General features: G+C 43.0%; 1 protein-coding gene across 1 annotated transcript in view; it reads left to right on the forward strand.

Moving 5' to 3' along the window:
- The window catches only part of lama (phospholipase B domain containing lamina ancestor), a 242,324-nt gene that overhangs the window by 218,502 nt on the left and 3,048 nt on the right, over positions 1-20,774 (forward strand). Inside the window, exon 7 of the mRNA XM_080276085.1 lies at positions 19,902-20,053. Within this exon, the coding sequence (XP_080132211.1) occupies positions 19,902-20,053 (152 nt within the window). The remainder of the gene's footprint in view (positions 1-19,901; positions 20,054-20,774) is intronic.

Genomic DNA, 20,774 nt, shown 5'->3' on the forward strand with positions numbered 1-20,774 from the left:
GATGTGTTTCACTTGGAGGGACGATTTTGGGGAAGTGTCTAGAGGTGTGGTGGTGGCGAGCAGCACTTCTGTCTTCCCCATATTCCCCCACTAGTTCCCTCCAGTTCGTGAATATAGCCTCGAAGGTCTCCTGGATGCCAGTGGTATGTGTTGGAGATAGTGAGCGTTGAGGACGGTGATACTGAGGAGATGGAAGAATAATTTTTTATACCACTTCATCATGGGCCTGGCACAGTCAGCACTGGAAATCATGGCGTCTGATTGATCCACCTGTCGCATATTCACATTGTACGCCAAGACAGGTTCTGGTTTCCAGACGTGGCGCCGCCCTTCTGCCCTGTAATCTACACTGTCTGTGCGGTGTACAAGGGGCCGATGAACAGACGAGAGGAGGAATACTTCAGGGTTGTGGTGCCATGCTGTTGGGAGGATATTATGTGATTTGTAAAAAACAACCACGTTTTTCTGAAGCTTCCTCCCCACATTCACCATGTGCCAACGTTTCTTCTTTACAATGCCGCACAGACCGGTTTCCTGCAGGTGAAGGTACCTGGTGAGAAGGGGGCTTGTGTACCAATTATCGAGGTATAAGACGTGCCCATGATGAAGGTATTCCTTGATTATCATTTTTACCACAGCCCCTGAGAGTCCCAAACTTCAATCTTCTGTGATGTCTGTATGAACACCTGTGTACAGGACTATGTCCTGCACATACCCAGTCTTACAGTCGCACATCACGACTGTAAGACTGGGGATATACTGACGAAAAGCAATATTACCTCTCCATAGCACTAGACTCTCATCTATGACGAGGTCTCGGTATGGAGAGAAGGAGGTACGGAATTTCTCTCGAAGGTGATCAAAAACCAGACGTATCCTCCTCATCCTGTCTGTTGTTTGCGTTTGCAGGGTCAAGGGTGTCAAAAAAATGAAGGCGGCTCAGGATGTACTGAAAACGATTCCTTCCCATCACCTTGCCAAAAAATGGTGTCATCATTACCGGATCCACAGTCCAATACGAGGGAAGCTGTTTTTTTTTCAATATCCTCATCAAAAACACAAGTGCTAGGAACACATACATTTCACCCAGGGTGACGTCAGGTTCAAACAATCGGCTGTGTTGTGTCTGTGTTGTTCCCCCACGTTGAAATGCAGCAAAGTCGTTGGTCAGGGCCACAATCTTCAAAACAAACTCCACAGGAAAGTAGTTCCTGAAAAAGTCAAGCCTACTGGAGGTATGGTGAAGTTCAGGGACACTACACCCGGCCTCATTTTCGTGGGTGAACAGGTGAATGTGGGGGACAAAGTAACTACCGTCCTCCCACTCCCACGTCGTTTCCTCATCATCATCATCATCATCATCGCCTCCATGTTTATCGGGCTATGGGGAAGAGTGGGGAATGGGGGAGGAGTTTCACGTGAGGTGCTGGGTGTGGGGAAGGCAGGAAGACTTTGTCCTGAGGTGCTGGGCTGAGCTGGGTCACGTGGGGGCAAGGAAGAGCGCGGGCGAGATGAGTCACTCTCCCCCGACAATGGAACTTTCCCAAATCTTCCACGCTTCCTTCTCACACTTTCCTCCCCACGTGGTGAAATCCTTTGCCTCCCCAACCACCCCTCAACTGCAGGACTACCTTCCTCCTCCCTTTCCTCCTCATCGTTGTGACGTGCAAGACGACGATGTGCAGGTGGCCTCCTACCACGTGTTTCCCTAGTGTAGCCCACATACCTGGATTTTCTAGGTGAGGGAGTTTCATCATCACTACATCCTTAGGCTGGATGTAGTCCTTATCATGCACGTCGTCATCCTCCAAATCGCTTTCCCCAGTGTAGGGAACCCTCAAGGGGTCCTGAATCTCCTCGTGAGAGAGACCGCAGCATGACATCACTGCACCTTATGACTGACACAAGCAGAGTGAGGCAGAGCGAGCATGAGGCGGGAGCGCGTGGGTGTATGGGCCAGGCCGCCTGAGGGCAGATAGAGGAAGGGTTGCCCTACAACCACACCAATTTTTGCTTGCCTAGCTTGAAAATTGCGGTCACAATGAATTTTTGAAATCGAGACCATTTTAAAATGGCACTGGCACTGAGCGCGCAATTACGTCAGACCGTTTTAAAACGGCACTGGCACGGGGCAGGTTAAGTTGGGGGTTAGTTGACAAATACTTGTCGAGGCAGCCTTTAAAAGTCAGTACTCTATTAGAATTTACAATATTGGAGGGCAATTTATTCCATATATTTACAACTCTGTTGAAGAAGAAATGCTTAGCTTCATGCGACTGGAATCGTTTGCGAATTATTTTATACCCATTGCTTCTAGCATAATTTGAGTGATAAACTGTGAAGTATATATCAACAGCCATGTTATCATGTCCTTTGAATATTTTGAATACTTGAATTAGATCTCCTCATAACCTCCGTTTAGTTAGGGTAAATAAATTCAGGGTTACTAAACGTTCCTCGTGCGGTTTATTTCTCAATCTAGGTATCATCTTTGTCATCCTTCGCTGCACTCTTCCAAGCTTTTCCATATCCTTTTTATAATACAGTGACCAAAACTGAACGCAATACTCCAAGTGCGGGTGTACTAAGGAATTATACAAAGTGAAGACAATATTATCGGATTTATATTCAAATGCTCTACCTATGAATCCAATTAATTTATTGGCTTTTTTTGTGCTTTGTTTGCTCAATTTCAAATCATTTGTTATTATAACTCCTAAGTCTTTTTCATGGTGTACCCTAACAAGTTGGACATTATTCATGCTATAACTAGGTCTTTTATTTTTACTGCCAGTGTTTAGCACTTTGCCTGTCTTTGCAGTGCTGTATCTGCTCTGTTACCTATTTTAGTATCGTCAGCAAATTTTGAAATTTTACAACATAATCCTTCATCAGTATCATTGATATATATTAAGAAAAGAATAGGACCCAACACTGAACCCTGCAGCACTCCACTTGTAACGTTTATCCAGTCTGACTCTTTTCCGTTTATTACAACTCTGCCTTCTTCTGGTGAGCCAATCTTCAACCCACTCAAGGACCCTGGCACTGAAACCATGTGCCTGTAGCTTTTGAAGGAGTCTTTTGTGTGGAACTTTGTCAAAAGCCTTTTGAAAATCAAGGAAAACAACATCATACATGCTCAGTACAGTACCCTCGCATCCAGCACGGTAATATTGTCATGCACGGGTCACGTGTTGGACCAAAAACGTGTTGGACTAACAATAGAGCTTATGGGGAAAAATGAATTATGTCAGCAACCCTCGGAAAAGTCACCCTAAATACCTACCATATACCTATACATATATTGGTACTATTGGAATTATAATAAATGGTACTGTGCTGTGAATGATAACTAACCTTTTAGGATAGTGTTGGTGGGCTTGCTGGGAATGGAAGGTGGTATCCAAGGCTGTAGTTAGTCCTACTGGGTCCCCGGAGGATGGCTGCTGGAGTCACTAGCGGGTAATGGCTGTTGCTCCTCCTCAACCTCCCTCATAACTCCTTCGAAATCACACTCAGAATCACTATCTTTGTCCACAGCCATGGAAGGTCCTGCTTCTGCCTGTCCTAGCCCTGTAATCCTTGGCAAAGTGCATGCTTCTCACACTGTTGCCAGAGCCCCGTCTCGTGACTGTGGAAAGTGATCGCTGTCGCTGACTCGGTAGAGAATAAGGAGAAGCAACTTTGTTTATAAACTGGTACGCACGCCGATGAGAAGGGTTTCAAAACGATTGATATTTATTCTAAAATATTAATATGTATTCAGTGTCAGGCTAAATGTTCAATGCTGTTGTACGATATATTCTCTGTCGAGTCGCTTGGGTTTTGGTCACACTGTTTTCCCCGTCGTATGCTCGGCAGGAATCCATCCAGATGAATTCCAAATGCCCGTGGTATCGTCGGCAATTTTACCACGTTACCGTTCCGATTTACCATCATATCCTCAGCAAACCTGGTATGAAGTGCCGTGTGATAGCCTTCGGCTGCCAGGATCTTGTCTTAAGTTTTTTATTATGATCACGTTGGCTTCATTCATGTCGTAGGCCTTGGCAGTGTCAACTTTCCTCTCCCCTTTCTTCTTCCTCTCGATGCTTTCTAGCTTGGTGTTCTGAGGGAGGTGCCGACGCTTCTTGGGGTTCTCAGAAGGTTTCCTAGGCATCGTGAGCAGGGTAAAATGCAGTAACAGGGGCAGAAAATGCAGCAAGAAAAAAGCACCTTCCAATGCAATGATGCAACTGAGTGGCTCTGTGGCAGGAGAAATGTAAACAAAACATCACATGACACCAGAAGCGTTTTTAATTGGGCGGCATCACGATCACGTCACGATAGCGGGCGGGGAAGGCTACTTGATCAGAAGTTTTTCATTGGCTATCTTCATCATGGGAATGTCCAATATGACCATGTTGGACCGGGGGTGATCGTGCTAGAGTGAACTCTGCGGATTTCGCCCACTTCTCGGAGCTCTGTGCGTGTTATGCTAACACACTCGTGTTGCAGTAATTAAATCGTATTAAATAATACTAATTAATTGCTCTCCGTGCTGGACCCGAATCGTGCTGGACTAACGCGTGTTGGACGCGAGGGTACTGTATTTCATTGAAAAAGTCAAGCAGATTCATGAGGCAAGAGTGATTATTACGAAAACCATGTTGAGAATCTTTGATGAAATTGTTTGATTCTATGTGTTTCACAGACTTATCTCTGATAATAGTTTCAAGTAATTTGCAAATCACCGATGTTAAACTAATTGGACAGTAGTTTTCTGGCTGTGCTCTGTTGCCTTTTTTTAATATTGGGGTTACGTTAGCAAGCTTCCATTCATGTGGCACCTTATTGCTTTTAAGTGATAAGTTAAAAAGTTCAGATAAGGGCTTTGGTATTTCATTCTGTAGTTCCTTCAAAACATGTGGAGATATTTTGTCCGGTCCTGGTGTTTTATTTTCTTTTAATTTGCTAATTGCAAGTAGTACGTCGCGATCACTAACTGTAATGTCAGTGATTATGTTGTCCTCTTCTATAGGAATGGGGGAAACAGCAGGAATCGTATGTACATTTTCTGTTGTAAATAGTGACGCAAAGAAAGTATTAAGAATTTTCGCCAACAGAAAGTATTAATAATTTTTGCTGTCTGCTGAGGCACTCTCCCCAGTCAGCTTCACATTACAAATTCCTTTCCTTCCCAGAAAATGCTGTAACCACCCATTTGATGCAGTAAACTTGCCTGGAGGGGAGTTCGACTTGCGACAGATAACTTGGTAAAATGCCTTAGCTTGCTGTTTAATTTGAAGCTTGTCCAGTGGTACCCCCTCTTGTTCTTTCCTTGATATCCAGATGTTCAAAAACCTCTCCATCTTTACCACTCGATCATCTGTAGTGCAACTGCGAGAGTCTAGGCCAGATGAGCCATAGGCCTTGATGCTTTTCAAAATTTCCTCCTTGTTCTTCCAAATTGCTCTCACTGATGATTCACCCAACCCCATAGCTTTATCGATGGCTGTATTGCCCTCTCCTTTTGCTTTTCTATCAATAACTTCTCTTCATCTGCAGAGTGATACTCTTACGTTTCCCTCCTCAACTTAGTGGCATAATGGCAGCCAAACGATATGCAACTCAGACTGTGCAAAATTGTGCAACTGGCAGCCAATCATGAGGTCAATGGAGGGCAAGCCAGGGGCAGACTGAGCACTGTGTTCAAACGGCAGGAGTGGCGGAATACTACCCAACTCTGAAACTGACTCACAAGCGCGCAGTTTGATTCGTGGCTGCTGATTGGGCACTGATGATGTCATTGATTTAAATGCAGCCATACTGTACTCACTTTTTCTGGTAATCGATTATTTTGATTACTTTTGTGCTTAGTAATTGATTAGTAATCGATTATTTTCAGTTACTTTTACCTTATAATAGATATTACGTATATATTGGTAGAGAATAAAGTAAAAAAAAATTTATGATCTTAGGTGAACTTTCTCTCTTTCTCTGTCTGGCACCAGCCAGGCAACCACAGCCTCGCATAAAATGATGGAGAGCACACATAATTGCGTTTCTCCCAGAATTTAAGTCAGTGTGTGTAGCGAGCCGCATAAAACGAGTTAATTTCACAAACTGATGATGATTATTGAATGAATATGCCATACTATATATATATACATATATATATATATATATATATATATATATATATATATATATATATGTATATTTATATATATAAATATTTATATCATCATCATCATCATCATCATCAGCCGTTGAGGTCCTCTGCAGGACCGGTCTATCCCTACCGAAGCAGGGACGATACAGCCAATGTATCTCTACCAAGTGGCTTAGGCTGTCTGGTAGAGACTGTAAGTAGGGTGAGAAGTGCTTGTGAGTGTGATTGTAGTGTTGTAGTGGTTTGGATGTGTGTGTAGTCTGTGAACCAAGTGTAATCGGCCCGCCTTAAGCCAATTGGGTGCAAGCACGCTAGTATGTGACACTGGTTCAACCACAGCACCCCTTGTGTCCACCAAAGTAGCAAGTGGCTTGGTGAACGCTTCCCAAAGTTTTTACAACTCTGGCGGGAGGTGAATCCGCGCTCACCAGCGTGTGAAACGTACACTCTACCACTGTACAGTAGGCTCGCACAGTGCGCAAGAGATTGGGCGGTCCACGACCTCGCACACTGGGAATTCGCATACTGGGAATACCCGGTATGGGAATAATTACATATGGGCGGTACCCTCTCATGCCTGGACATTTTTTGTACCTTAGAGACATAATAAAGGTCATATTTTTCAGACATTGTACTAAAGCTATAGCTACAATAACAAAAATATGGGTAGTCACCTTAACAACAGTAGACAACAGGCCTGATGACCTTAAATAACAGGGGTTCTGAGGCGCAGCAACACTTACAGCATCGCACTCCCCACTGCACCTCCCACCGCACCAACACTTCCCTTCACAGACTCCTCTTGAGCACCTTCCCCAGGAGCATCAAAGTCACTCACTTCGGCCATAAACCCTTCAAAGTCCAATGCTGACACTTCTGACATTGCATCCTCTTCATCCTCAATAGGAACAGGAGCAGACGATGTCGCTGGTTCCGCAATTTCACCAGCCTGAGCCCGTTGTGTGTAGCTTGTTATGAGCATCTGTCTTCTCCTGTTTATTTCTTCCCTGTGCCTGTCTGTGAAGAAACGGAAGAGTTTGTCGATACCAACCAGAAGTTCCTCCGTTCTTAGGTTGCTCACTTCCTGTTCCTTCACCTCTTCCTTGAGCTTATCCACGGCAGCAAGGATCTTGCTAATGTTTGACATACACAGCTCAGTCCTGCCTTCCATCACGCTAGGCTGCTCAACTTGACTCTGCCTGCCGTCGGGCTCTGCGTCAGCCTCATCTATCCGTTGCAACAACATGACGACACGTGACATGCTGTGTGAGGGGTGGTCGCGCACTAATAGAAAATGGCATTTTTAAGCCACTCCTTGCCTCTGCCTTGCGTTCTGTGCGGTAAACTCGTGCATTCAAGGGTTTTTGGTTATGATTTTTGGTCACTCGCGCACAATGTGAATCGCGCACTGTGATGACGTGCACTGTGCGGACCTACTGTACCACAGAGGCTCCATATATATGTGTGTATATACATGTGTATGTATGTATATATATATATATATATATATATATATATATATATAGTAAGTGTGTGTGTGTGTCTATTTACCTAGCTGTATTTACCTAGTTGTGATATGTAGTAAGACCTCACTATAATGGGCTAATTGGGGCCCAAATCATTCTGAAAAATGTGAAATTCCAATAAAAGAGACATCAGGATTTCCCCCTGCAAATCTGGACAATATATTAGACATTAGTCAGGATCGCATGAACAGTTTTTAAACTGTTTCGACTACCGTTGCAGTACTGAACACTGTTATAACTTCACTACATTAAGCAGATGGTATATTATATATAATAATACTGTACTGTACACTGATAAACATGTCTTTTATTTACCTCATTGTGGTGAAGATAGCTGAAGTGGTCAGGCAGTCCGGACCACTTCTGACTTTATTGGACTTTTTCTGATATATAAGAATTTAGTCTGGTAGCTTCCTGAGTCTGATAAAAGCAAATTCCGGTCTGTTGAAGTCTGTTATATCGAGGTTGTACTGTACATGAAATGAGCCACGCTCGTGGGGTCCTGTCTCTTTTTCTCAATAAGTCAGAAATTGCATTGAACTGGTTTAAGTTTTTAGACTGGACGATCTCTCTGTCCAGGCTATTCCACAGGTCTGTGCATCGATGTGGAAAACTATATTTCTTGATATCCTTCAAGCAACTTAGCTTTTTCAGTTTCATTCCGTGTCGTCTTGTTACTCTCCCATCCCATACAAACAGATCTTTTCTGTCAATTTTATCAGTTCCCATCATGGCCCTGAACACTGCAATCATCTTGCCCCTCTCTCTTCTTCCTTCTAGGGAAGGCAGATCTGGCTTTTCCAGCCTCTCTCTATACAACAGATCTGCCAGGCTAGGGACCATCTTGGATGCTGTTCTTTGTATTCTCTCAATCTTGTTTATATCTTTTTTTTTTTTTTTTTGTGGGGACCACACTACTGCCACATATTCCAACTTGGGGCAGATCATGGCCACTATCAAGTCTTTCATCATCTCCTCATCCATGTAATAAAATGCCACTCTTATGTTACTCAAGGGATCATACAACTCTCTAACTATATTGTTAATGTGTTTTTCCGGTGACAAACTATCCTGGACCTGCACTCCCAAATCTTTCTTTTCTCTCGTTTTTGTGATTGGTTCATTACCCATCATGTAATTCAATGATGCCCCCTTGGTACTTTTACCCATTTCCATTACTTTTACATTTCTTTGCATTGAAAATCATTTCCCATATCCAGCTTCAGTCATGAAACCTATCCAAGTCTTCTTTTGCATTTTACAGCCTTCTTTGACTTCTACTCTCCTCAAGATCTTTGCATCATCAGCAAACAAACTTGCATAACTGTTTATTCCGTCTACCATATTGTTTACATAAATCAGGAACATTACTGGTGCTGACACTGAGCCCTGTGGGACTCCACTTGTTACTTCCCTCCATCCAGACATCCTGTCCTTTATTACTGTCCTCATTTGTCTGTCTCTCAAGAAGTCTCTCATCCACTCCAGGAGGTTTCCCTTCAGTCCTCCTATGTGCTCCAATTTCCTCATTAGTCGCTTGTGGGGTACCTTGTCAAAGGCTTTCTCCAAATCGAAATACACACAATCCACCCAGCTGTCTCTCTCCTGTAGCACATCAGTCACTCTTCAGTAAAAGCTCAACAAGTTGGAAACTCACGACCTTCCACTTCAGAATCCAAACTGACTTTCAGCCAAATTGTTCAGCTCCTCCAGATATTCTATCCACTTGCCTTTCAGGATTCTCTCGCACAATTTTGCAACAATGCTGGTCAGTGACACTGGTCTATAATTCAGGGGTTCTTCCCTGTTTCTTCCCTTATAAATTGGTACCACATATGCCCTCTTCCATTCCCGAGGCACTTTCCCCTCCTCCAGAGAACAGACTAGTAAACCATGAATCTTATCAGCCAGTTGTTCTCTACATTCCTTCATTACCCAATTAGAGATTCCATCCAGTCCTGGGGCTTTCCTTACATCTTTGAGTTTCCAGCAATTTATACACTTCCTGCACTTCCACTTTTATATCTTTTATCACTACATTTCTAGTCGCTCCCACCCCCTCCACAAAATCCCATTCATTAGTGAAAACCAATTGGAAACATTTCATTATTTCAGCTTGCATTGCCACATCTATATAGACCTCTCCTTCTGCTTTCAGTGTGGTGATTCCTTCCTTTTGTTTCAGTTTGCCATTAATAAGTCTATAAAACAATTTGGGTTCTTCCTTACATTTGGTAATTATACCTTTTTCAAAGTTCCTTTCTTCCTCTCTACATATTCTTGTATATTAATTTCTAGTTCTTCTCTATTCTTCCTTTGCTCCCTTATTACCTCTCTTTCTCCAGTTGTTCCATACCATGTCCCTCTCTTTTTTAGCTATCATACACCTTCTGTTAGACCAATCCTTCTTCCTGTTTTCTTTCCCACCACTCCTGAATTTTAGAGGTCTAGAAAGATGTCCCACTTTCTCTGTACCTCTCTTGTTTCTTTGAATTTTCTCCAGTCCGCATTTTCGAAAAATTTTCTCAGTCCTGTAAAGGTTGCTTTCCCAAAGTTGTTTTTTCCCTGCCAATATATCTCATCTCTTGGCAGCACATTCCCTTTTATCATCTGGAACTCAGTGACCACATGATCACTTTTTTTTGTAAGGAACGGATATTTCAAAGATTCAATTACGTCAGGTTCTTTGGTCAGCAGTAACTCTAGTCTTGCTGGCTTGTCATTGCCTCTAAATCTTGTCTTAAATTTGCCCTATTGGGTCATTACATTATTCATTGCTAAATTTAAAAGTATAGTGCCCCACGAATCTTCACTGCCTTCTGAGTCCCATTCCTCCCAGTTCATCTCTTTACAATCAAAATCACCCATCAGAATTATGTTGTTTCTTTTCTCAGTCACTTTCTGTAGATAACTGTCTAACAGCATATCCTGGTATTCATCGTCATTCCATGCCCTTGTCCTCGGGGGAACATATGCCACTATGATGTCTCTCTTGCCATTCTCTCCAGTTTCTAGTTTCATATTTATTACTTCAGCCCTATCCTCTCCCAGCTCCACATCATCCACATTTATGTTGTTCTTCACTGCTGCCATCATTCCTCCTCCAGTTTTTTCTTTTCTGTCTCTTCTCCACAGTTTGTATATACCATCTCCCATAAGGACGAGGAAAGAGCGAAGTAAAGAAAGACAGAAGAGGAAGGACGTCCTTCTGCCTACGGGTGACTTTACACTCCCTCTTCTGTCTTTCTTTCCTTCATTCTTTCCTGTTCCTTCTGCTTATGGGTAACTCTACACTGAGTGGCAAGCCGAATGATTTCCTGTACACCAGGAAACCATTTACTGTGTTGGGTGGTAACCATATAACCAAATTATGGCGCCTGGTGGTTTAGTGGGTAATTGCAGTGCTCCAATCAGATTGAGCTGGTGAAGGTTTATATCCAAGGGATGGTTGCGGTTTATTGCTCATGTAATGCCACTCAGGGATGAGTGAGGCTGGTCACTCTCATCTTAACCCTTTCACGCATGAATAAGTTAATAAGTTTTGTGGGACATGACGCGCCGGCTTTTCTCCCCTCCCCCCCTGCCCCGCCACGCACTCCAAAAGTGTGTATTCTTGGCATATTTTCACCACCCAAACATATTTATTTTGCCACAAAATCCACATATTCCTATTCATCGATGTTTGTTCTACACGATAAGCAAAAAAAACACACTATACGTACGTTAGGGCCATGTGAATAAACATTCAAGAGCATACATTTCACATCCCAACATAATAAGTCGAATGTTTACTAATCAATTTGTACATGTTATACTATCATTGGAAAGAGAATTTTATTAGCATTCGAATGCCAGAGGTCCCAGTTTGATACGAGGTATGGTGTTCAAGTAAGAAGCGAAAAAGTAAATCCATTTCTGACAGACAAAAGTTTTTTCCATTCGGAGAGCTCTAGTGAAAAACTTTTCTCACCACTGTTATGTTTTTATTTTATCATCCATTGCAGAATTTAATTGGCTTTCATTTGAGCCCACAACAGTGATCCTAGGCCTCATAGTTTTCGAGAAAATGCAAAAAACTATGGTATACCCACACCATGTCGTGACTGCAGGGCAGTTTCCTGCCTTCCTCTAAGGTACTGCATGTATTTCACCATTTCTTTGTACACTAGATATGCACACTATATTCAGTGATTCATCATTCAATCCTGTGTTGCCCCATGAGGAGCATAGGAGGCCAAGGCTAGGCAAGTTGGTGCTGACATTTAAGATGAGAGTGACCAGCCTCACTCATCCCTGAGTGGCATTAAATGAGCAATAAACCCCAACCACCCCTTGGATATAAACCTACACCAGCTCAATTCGATTGGAGCGCCATAATTACCAACTAAGCCACCAGGCACCATAATTTGGTTATATGGTTACCACTCAGCGTAGTATATGGTTTCCTGGTGTACAGGAAACCATTTGGCTTGTCACTCAGTGTAGAGTCACCCACAGGCAGGAGGAGGAGGAAAGAATGAAGGAAAGAAAGACAGAAGAGGGAGTGTAAAGTCACCCATAGGCAGAAGGAAGAGGAAAGAATGAAGGAAAGAAAGACAAAAGAGGAAGGAAGGAAGAGAGGAAAGGGCAGTCAACCAGAGCAGCACTACATCGAGTGAGTGGATGGTGAGCGCCCCCACCTACCACAAAAAGAAACCTTACTGCAGGTTAGGGTTGATCCCTGCCCTCATTACCCAGACCCAGTTATCTACCTGTGTTGGGTGTGGTGGTTTCCAGTGATTGATTATCACTATTATTATAGTTGAATACTCACATTTGGTGCAGGGTAGAGGCATTGTAATTGATTAGAAACAGTAGCACAGTCTTCGTTGGGCCATCGGCTAATAATGATTGCTTCACAAACACCAAATTTCCTATTGCGAACACCAAATCTAATCACAACAGTGCCCAAACACAATACACAAGCACTACTGGTATAGTGAAATATGTTGCACGGCCAGGACGAGGATAAGAGTGGATATTTAAAGGGACAGAACCACGCAGTACCTTCCCCACTCACAGCTCATTTGGTACTGAATAACCTCTCTGCTCTCTTGCTGGTATCAGGACCCACAGTTGCCAACTCATTACTTTTGATGAGGAGCAGGGAAGCTATGACGCCGATTGGCCGAAAACTTTTCTTCTGATGAAAGTTTTTGTGCCTTAATGATGCCAAAAGCTTCAATGTGTATTGTCGCAGCCAGACCCTAATGACGAAAAACGCGTCATTGTGTATGAACGGGTTAAATGTCAGGACCAACTTGCCAAACCCCGGGCTCCTGCACTCCTCATGGGGCAATGTAGGATTGGATGATGGATGCATGGATATGTACGAGTATATGTGTGTATATATATATATACATAGATACACAAATGAAGAAGTGAAGGAATGTTGTGGGGTGGACGTGGATGTGGTCGAGAAGATTAGGAGAAATACACTGAGGTGGTTTGGACCTGTGGAAAGAATGGAGAATGAAAGACTGACTAAGAGGGTGTATGTAGGTGAGGTGGAGGGAGGGAGAGGGAGGGGTAGACTGAGGATGAGGTGAAGGGATGGAGTTAAGAGGTATATGAGGGAGAGGGGAGTGAGTTGGGGGGAGGGTAGTCAAGTGGTGGGTGACGGAGCGACTTGGAGGCGTTTTCTCTGCGACCACCCTTTGCGGGATTAGGGTGTCAGGCAATAGATAGATAGATAACTAGACAGATATATATATATATATATATATATATATATATATGTATGTAAAGTTCAAGTTTGAGAAGGTGAAAGTGGAGTTGATTGTAGGGTAATGCCCAGGAGCTATAAAGTGATAATAATGGGCAATATGATTGGAAGAGTAGGCACTGGTCCTGAGGATTACATAATGGGTTGCAATAGAGTACCAGGAGAAAATGATAATGGGAAGTGACTGAAGGATATGTGTCAGGAAATGAGGTTCTGCATTTGTAACTCATATTTCAAACACCTGTTTGGGAGGATGTTTGTGAGAAGAAAGTTGGATGTGTTAGCTTTGAGAGAAATGAAGATGAAAGGGAAGGGTGAGTCTGTGTTTGGAAGTGTGAATGGAAAATTGTGAGGTGTTGATAGAGGAAGGGCAAGAGAAGGTGTGGCCTTGTTAGTGAGTCCAGAAGTACAGCAGTGTGTGATTGAATGGAAGGAGGCGTCATCGAGACTGATGTGGGTGAAAACAAAATTTGAACGTGAGTTGTGGGTGTTTGTGAGTGCATATGGGCCTGGTAGTGAAAGGGATGAAGAAGAGAGGGAGTCTTTCTGGAATGATGTTGATGAGTGTCTGCAGAGTTTTGGAGCGAATGTGAATGTGGTAATGATGGGAGTTCTGAATGCTAGAGTGGGAAATGTAGCAGTTGAAGGTGTAGTTGGTATGCATCGTGTGCCTGGAAGAAATGAAAATGGGGAACGAATGATAGGGATGTGTGTTGAGCGAGAGATGGTGATTGGAAATATACTGTTTGAGAAGAAATATATTTATAAGTATATGTGGGTGAGACAGGAGGGTGGAAGGGTTGTTGATAGAGTTTTGATGGACTGTGTGGTTGTGTGTAGGAATGTAATAGAAAGATTGTTGGATGTGAGAGTTCTGAGAGGGGAGGGTGGAGGTATGTCTGACCACTACCTGGTGGAGGGAAAGTTAAGAGTAGGTAAGTAATGGGTGAGAGCTAGGAGGGTTGGGTGTGGCAGGGAGGTTTTGAAAGTGGGTGAGTTGGATAAAAGAGGGAAAAAGATAGAGTATCAGGAGAAATTGATAGATGAGTGGAACGCAGTGAAAGATCAGGAAAATGGCAGTGTGGAGAAGGAATGGCAGTTGTTTAAGTGCTGTGGGGGGCATGCAGAATAGGTGTGTGGTGTGAGACGTGTGGGTGGTGGTGTAAGAAAAGGAAGTGAATGGTGGTGCGAGGAAGTATGTATGGCTGTGGTTGAGAAGAGACATGCTTATGAAGTGTGGCTGCAGAGGAAGGATGAGATGTCATTTGAAAGGTATAAGGAAAAGAGGAATAGGGCGAGAAGGGCTGTGCGTGATGCTAAAGTGGCAGCAGATGAGAGGTGGGGTAGGCGGCTAACAGAGAATTTTGAACATAATAAGAAAATGTTTTGGAAGGATGTGAAAAGGGTGTGAAAGGGAGAGTCTGGGAAGGAAGAACGAGTAAAAGCAGAGGATGGAAGGATGTTAATTGAGATGGATGCAGTAAGGAAGAGATGGGCAGAGTATTTTGAAAGATTGTTAAATGTAGAGGAGGAAAGGGTGGCTGAGATTGTGGCGGATGGAAGGGTGCAAGGAATAAATGTGTTGGGAGAGTTGAATGATTCTTTGATCACGAAGGAGGAAGTGGAGAAGGCAGTAAAGGAGATGAAAACAGGGAAAGCTGCAGGTATGGATGGGTGTGCTGTGGAATGCCTGAAGGGTGGTGGAGTGACTATTGTTGACTGGTTAGTAAGATTGTTGAATGTGTGCTTTGTGAAAGGCATGGTGCCAATTGACTGGGCAAGTGCTTGTGTGGTCCCGTTGTATAAAGGCAGGGGTGATAAGTATGAATGTACCAGCTTTAGGGGTATAAGTCTGTTGAGTGTTGTAAGTAAGGTTTATGGTAGAGTGTTAAATATGAGAGTTAGTGAGGGTACAGAGGGAGTGATTGGTGATGAGCAGTGTGGCTTTAGGAAAGAGAGGGGATGCATGGATCAGGTGTTTGCTGTGAGACAAGTGTGTGAAAAGTATTTAGCGAAAGGCAAGGATGTGTTTTGGGCATTCATGGATTAAGAGAAAGCGTATGATAGAATTGATAGGGAGGCTTTGTGGACTGTTTTAAGATTGTATGGACTTGATGGTAGGTTACTAAAAGGGGTGAAAAGTTTTTGTGGAAGTAGTAGAGCGTTTGTAAGAGTGGGAAATGCTGTGAGTGATTGGTTTCCCGTGAGAGTGGGGCTGCGGCAGGGATGTGTGATGTTGCTTTGGTTGTTTAATATTTACATGGATGGTGTTGTAAGGGAGGTGAATGCAAGAGTTTTAGGTGGAGGTCTGAGTCTGGTGAATGTTGTTTGCAGATGATACTGCACTGGTGGCTGATTCAGAAGAGTGATTGAGACAGTTGGTAGAGGAGTTTGGAAGGGTGTGTGAAAGGAGGAAATTGAAAGTTAATGAGAATAAGAGTAAAGTGATGAAGTGTACGAGGTTGGTAGATGGTAGGGCGAGTTGCTTGAGGAGGTAGAGTGTTTTAAATATCTAGGGTCACATGTTGCTGTGGATGGAAGAATAGATGCAGAAGTGAAGTTTAGAATAAATGAAGTGGGAAAGGTGCTGGGAGGAATGAAAAAAGTGTTTAGATATCGTTCGCTTAGAATGGATGTAAAGAGAAGGCTGTATGAGGGTGTTGTGGTACCGACTGCATTATATGGGGCTGAAACATGGAGTATGGGTGTAGCAGAGAGGAAAAGTTTGAATGTAATGGAGATGAGGTGTCTGAGGAGTATGTGTGGAGTGACGCATATGGATCGAGTGCGAAATGATGAAGTGCGAAGGAGAACTGGAGTTGTTCGGGAGATGGCTGGTAGAGTTGAGCAGAGGCTGTTGCGATGGTTTGGGCATATGGAGAGAATGGAGAATGAGCGATTGGTGAAAAAGATAACTAGATCTGATGTGAGAGGTGTAAGGCTGAGAGGAAGACCACGAATAGGATGGATGGACAGTGTGAAGAGAGCGCTGGATGCGAGAGGGATGTCTGTTGAGCAAGGAAGTGTGGCTGTGTGTGACAGAAATAAATGGAGAGAAATTGTGAATGTATAATTGATGACGTATCCCTGAGGGGATATTCTCCCGTATTTGGTCTGATCAGCTATCAGGTAAGGGGATGGGTCTGTTATGATGTGGCAGGGGTAAACCAGCTCTGCTGTCGGGCCCTGCTGCGGATGTCACTGATTGCATTGCGCAGTTGACCCTTGTGCGGTGTGGTGCGGTGAGGATCTGTCCGTTCTCCCCTTTGAGGCTAAGATGCGAATGAATGTGTTTGAATGGATGAGTAAATGGAGAGTATTTCATCCTGTCTCAGCTACCTCCCTTTCCTTGGGGGAAGCAGCCTGGGTATAAAGATAGATAGATAGATAGATTTCAAACACAAAGATGCACATAAATATTCATGGTATAGAGGGAACGGGCATCGTGCTGAAAGGAGCCTGATTGATTATGTGCTTGTAGAGAGGTCGATGCTGGAAACGATTGCTGATACGAGGGCCGTGAGAGGACATTGTGGAGGTCTGTCAGATTATATGATTGTGGTATGCAAGATCAAGCAGAGAGGAGTGAGGTAGACCAGGAGAGAGAGGAGCAGCCAGGGAGAAAGACTGAAAGTCGAGAAGCTGAGGATCAAATAAATGGCAGATGAATACAGGACCAGATCAAAGAAATGGCAAATGAAAATAGGACCAAAGCAGGGGAGGAGTTATAATCAGTGAATTGAAATGAAATGGATCTGGACAGCCTGTGGAATGCACATAGGGATTGCTTAGTTAGAAATGCTAAAGTGGTGTGTGGTGCATTAAGAGTAACAACAAAGAAGAAAGTTAGGGCATGGTGGGATGAAGAGGTTAAGAGAGCAGTGGAGGAAAAGACGAGGAAGTGGCTCAAGTGCTTACAGGACCGGAGTTCAATTGAAATGGGAACTGAATAAGTGGCGTTGATTGTAGCGTGTGCACCGTGTGATTACAGGAGTGAGAGAGAGAAAGACAGGTTTGGGGATGAGCTGGATGAAGTAGTGGGAGAAATGCCCAGGAGATATAAAGTGATAATAATTGGTGATATGAATGGAAGAGTAGGCACTGGTCCTGAGGATTACATTATGGGTTGTAATAGAGTACCAGGAGAAAATGATAATGGGAAGTGACTGGAGAATATGTGTCAGGAAAGGAGGTTCTGCATTGTAACTTATATTTCAAACACAGATGCACACAAATATTCATGGTATAGAGGGAACGGGCATCGTGCTGAAAGGATCCTGATTGATTACGTGCTTGTCAAGAGGTCGATGCTGGGAATGATTGCTAATATGAGGGCCGTGAGAGGACGTTGTGGAGGTCTGTCAGATCATATGATTGTGGTATGCAAGATCAAGCAGAGACGAGTGAAGTAGACCAGGAGAGAGAGAAGCAGCCACAGAGAAAGATTGAAAGTCGAGGAGCTGAGGATCAAAGAAATGGCAGATGATTACAGGACCAGATCAAAGAAATGGCAAATGAATACAGGACCAAAATAGGGGAGGAGTTAGAATCAGTGAATTGAAATGAAATGGATCTGGACAGCCTGTGGAATGCATATAGGGATTGCTTGGTTAGAAATGTTAAAGCGGTGTCTGGTGTGCAAGAGTAACAACAAAGAAGAAAGGTATGGCATGGTGGGATGAAGGGGTTAAGAGATCAGTGGAGGAAAAGAGGAGGAAGTGGCTAAAGTGATTACAGGACAGGGGTTCAGGTGAAATAGGAACTGAATATATTAAGAGCAAGAAGGACATAAAGAGACTTATGAAGAGGAAAAAAGAGGAGGTAAATGATGATCTAGGAAGAAAAATTAATGCAGACTCTAGGAAGTTATTCTGGAAAGAGGTGCAGAATTGTAGAATTGAAATTGGAAAGAAATGTGAAGGTGTAGCTGGTGTAGGATTTTTGTAGGGTTTATCATCATCATCATCATCATCCAGACCTCTTTTCCCACCCTAGAGCTGGGGAAGGAGTAGCAATGTCCAGACAGTCAAAGTTTGCCCAATCCGATGGTCCATGCGTCCATTCACTCATTATTCAAGCCCATGGAATCTTGGCTCCATCAGATAGGCCAAAAAAAAAGTTCACCACATTCTGTAGCTTCACATATACCTATCTGATAGAGTCAGTCCGAACGTTGTCACGTTAATAATGAGAGCCAAATCCCTGGTTATGTGCTCCTCCACACAAAATTTCCCCAGCCAGCTCGGTCTCTTGTCAGTCCCTTAACCTCACCAAATTCCATACCTTTCTTCCTCACACACGCCTTTGTAGGGTTTGTGCCGCCAGTAAAGGGGCTGGGGGTAGTACTGCATTATCCAAAAAATGCTTGAATTATGATGGATAATTGGAAGATTACTGTATAATGATACATCATGTAGAGATCTTGCATCCCCTTGTGTTAGGTAGTGCCTTATCAGGGTTGAACTAGGGTCATTCCCATTGCGAGGTACAGGGTAATCTGAGGAAGTTTGGCTGCCGGTTTGGTGCCACAGCTGTTCTAACCTGAGTGCAGAGTGCCACCACACGTAGGCTCCTCATTGGTGCCACTAGTACCTGGTAAATATCAGTAATGTATATATTTAATCCAGTCATCCCTTTTCCAGTGCATAGCTTACAATCCTGAAAATGCTCACTCAGGAAGTAAATGTTGGGAAAACTGCACGGTACATGGGAAATAGGAGGACAAGGAGAATTAAAGAAAAGTATACCGACATGCACAATACACGAAACTTCTTCCACATTACCAGTTTGTGTACAGGTGATGAGGTAACTTAACTTTGTCTGTGTGAGTTAATTTTCCTCTACTACGTTATGCATAAACACCAAATACCCATGTAACAGAAGTCAAGGAAATTTATACAGTTCATTTTGAAAAGCAAAACAGCCAAAAGAACATGGGACAGTCACTGAAGCAGAACACAAAGAAAAGGCGGTATAAATGGCATAAAACTCATGAGATTGTACAGTGATACAATCGATTATATAGCTCAGTGATGTACTGATTTTGCATGGGAGTTTTGTAGATGAGAATCATTTGTTGAGTGGGGAAATTCACTCCAGGGGTGCTTAAAGTATGGTACCTAGTCAGCTTTGTGAAACAGGATCTTTTTTTTTCTTTCTTTCCTTTTTCCCCAACCAGAGCAATTAGGAGAAAGCCCAATGTTGTATAGGCATGATATGGATATAAAAATTTTCAGACATTAGATCCTGAGAGGCCAGTAAATTGTTTATTACCAACATTCCTTACCAGAGCCTTTATTCTGATTTCATTGTTTTTTAAGAATCTACATATACCAGTACTTAACACATTTTGATAACACCATTGGTTTAATGAAAAACCAGATAAAATAATTCCTATATTCCAGTAATGATAAGTAATACTGGTCATAATTAAGGAAATTTCTAATCTCTACAGCTCCAAGAATGGATTCGAACTATTGTTGCCAATCGCTTAGGTGAAACAGGAGAGAGCTGGTCAAACTTTTTCTCAGTGCACAACAGCGGGACATACAATAACCAGTGGATGGTGGTCGACTACAAACTTTTCAAACGCAACAAAAGCATCAGGTACTGTTTATTTGTTTATTTTTAGACACAGGATTCATGAACTGGTGCATACTCAGGGCCCAGTAAAACTACAGTACCTATAAGTAAACTTGTATCAGTGTGTGGTATGTTTAAGATGTGAATAAGGAAAGTAAAAGATTAGATGATTTAAAACTTATTAAGAAGTAAGGTTATGGTATGATGGTTTTACGTTCGGCTCAGATGAGAGGAGTGAAGTACCGTACTGTAGATGATTGGGAAGGTGTGCCGAGTATGAAAGTCAGGTGTAAACATGCATGGACAAAGTAAAGAGGGAATTGGTTTGTAAGTGAAGGATGAGCGGAAACGGATGTCAAGTTTAAGTTTGAGCTGGCGAAAGTGTTACCGAGTACTGCATATGTACCTTATAATGATAGAGGTATAGAAGAGAATGGCACATTTTGGAATTAACTAGATAGAGTGAAGGGACACATATCAAGGAATTATAAACTGGAGTATGTGTGTGTGTGTGACTGGAGATATGATTTCAAGATCTTACATGGTCGTGTGACTGTAGGGGATCTTATAAGAGTGCCAAGAGAGAAGGATTATTGATGGCAGCCGAAGAACATAATTATGTGAGGAGGGAAAGTTATGCATTAGTAATTTGACTTCCTGGGCTCACATATGCTTCTCTTCATCCATAACTAAAATTCAGATGAGTAAGAATTCTTATAATTAGAGTTTTTGCTGTTGCTATATT

The sequence above is a fragment of the Coenobita brevimanus genome, chromosome 64 (genome assembly GCF_032717465.1).
Source record: "Coenobita brevimanus isolate Jiangsu-jjx chromosome 64, ASM3271746v2, whole genome shotgun sequence".
Lineage (NCBI taxonomy): Eukaryota > Metazoa > Arthropoda > Malacostraca > Decapoda > Coenobitidae > Coenobita > Coenobita brevimanus.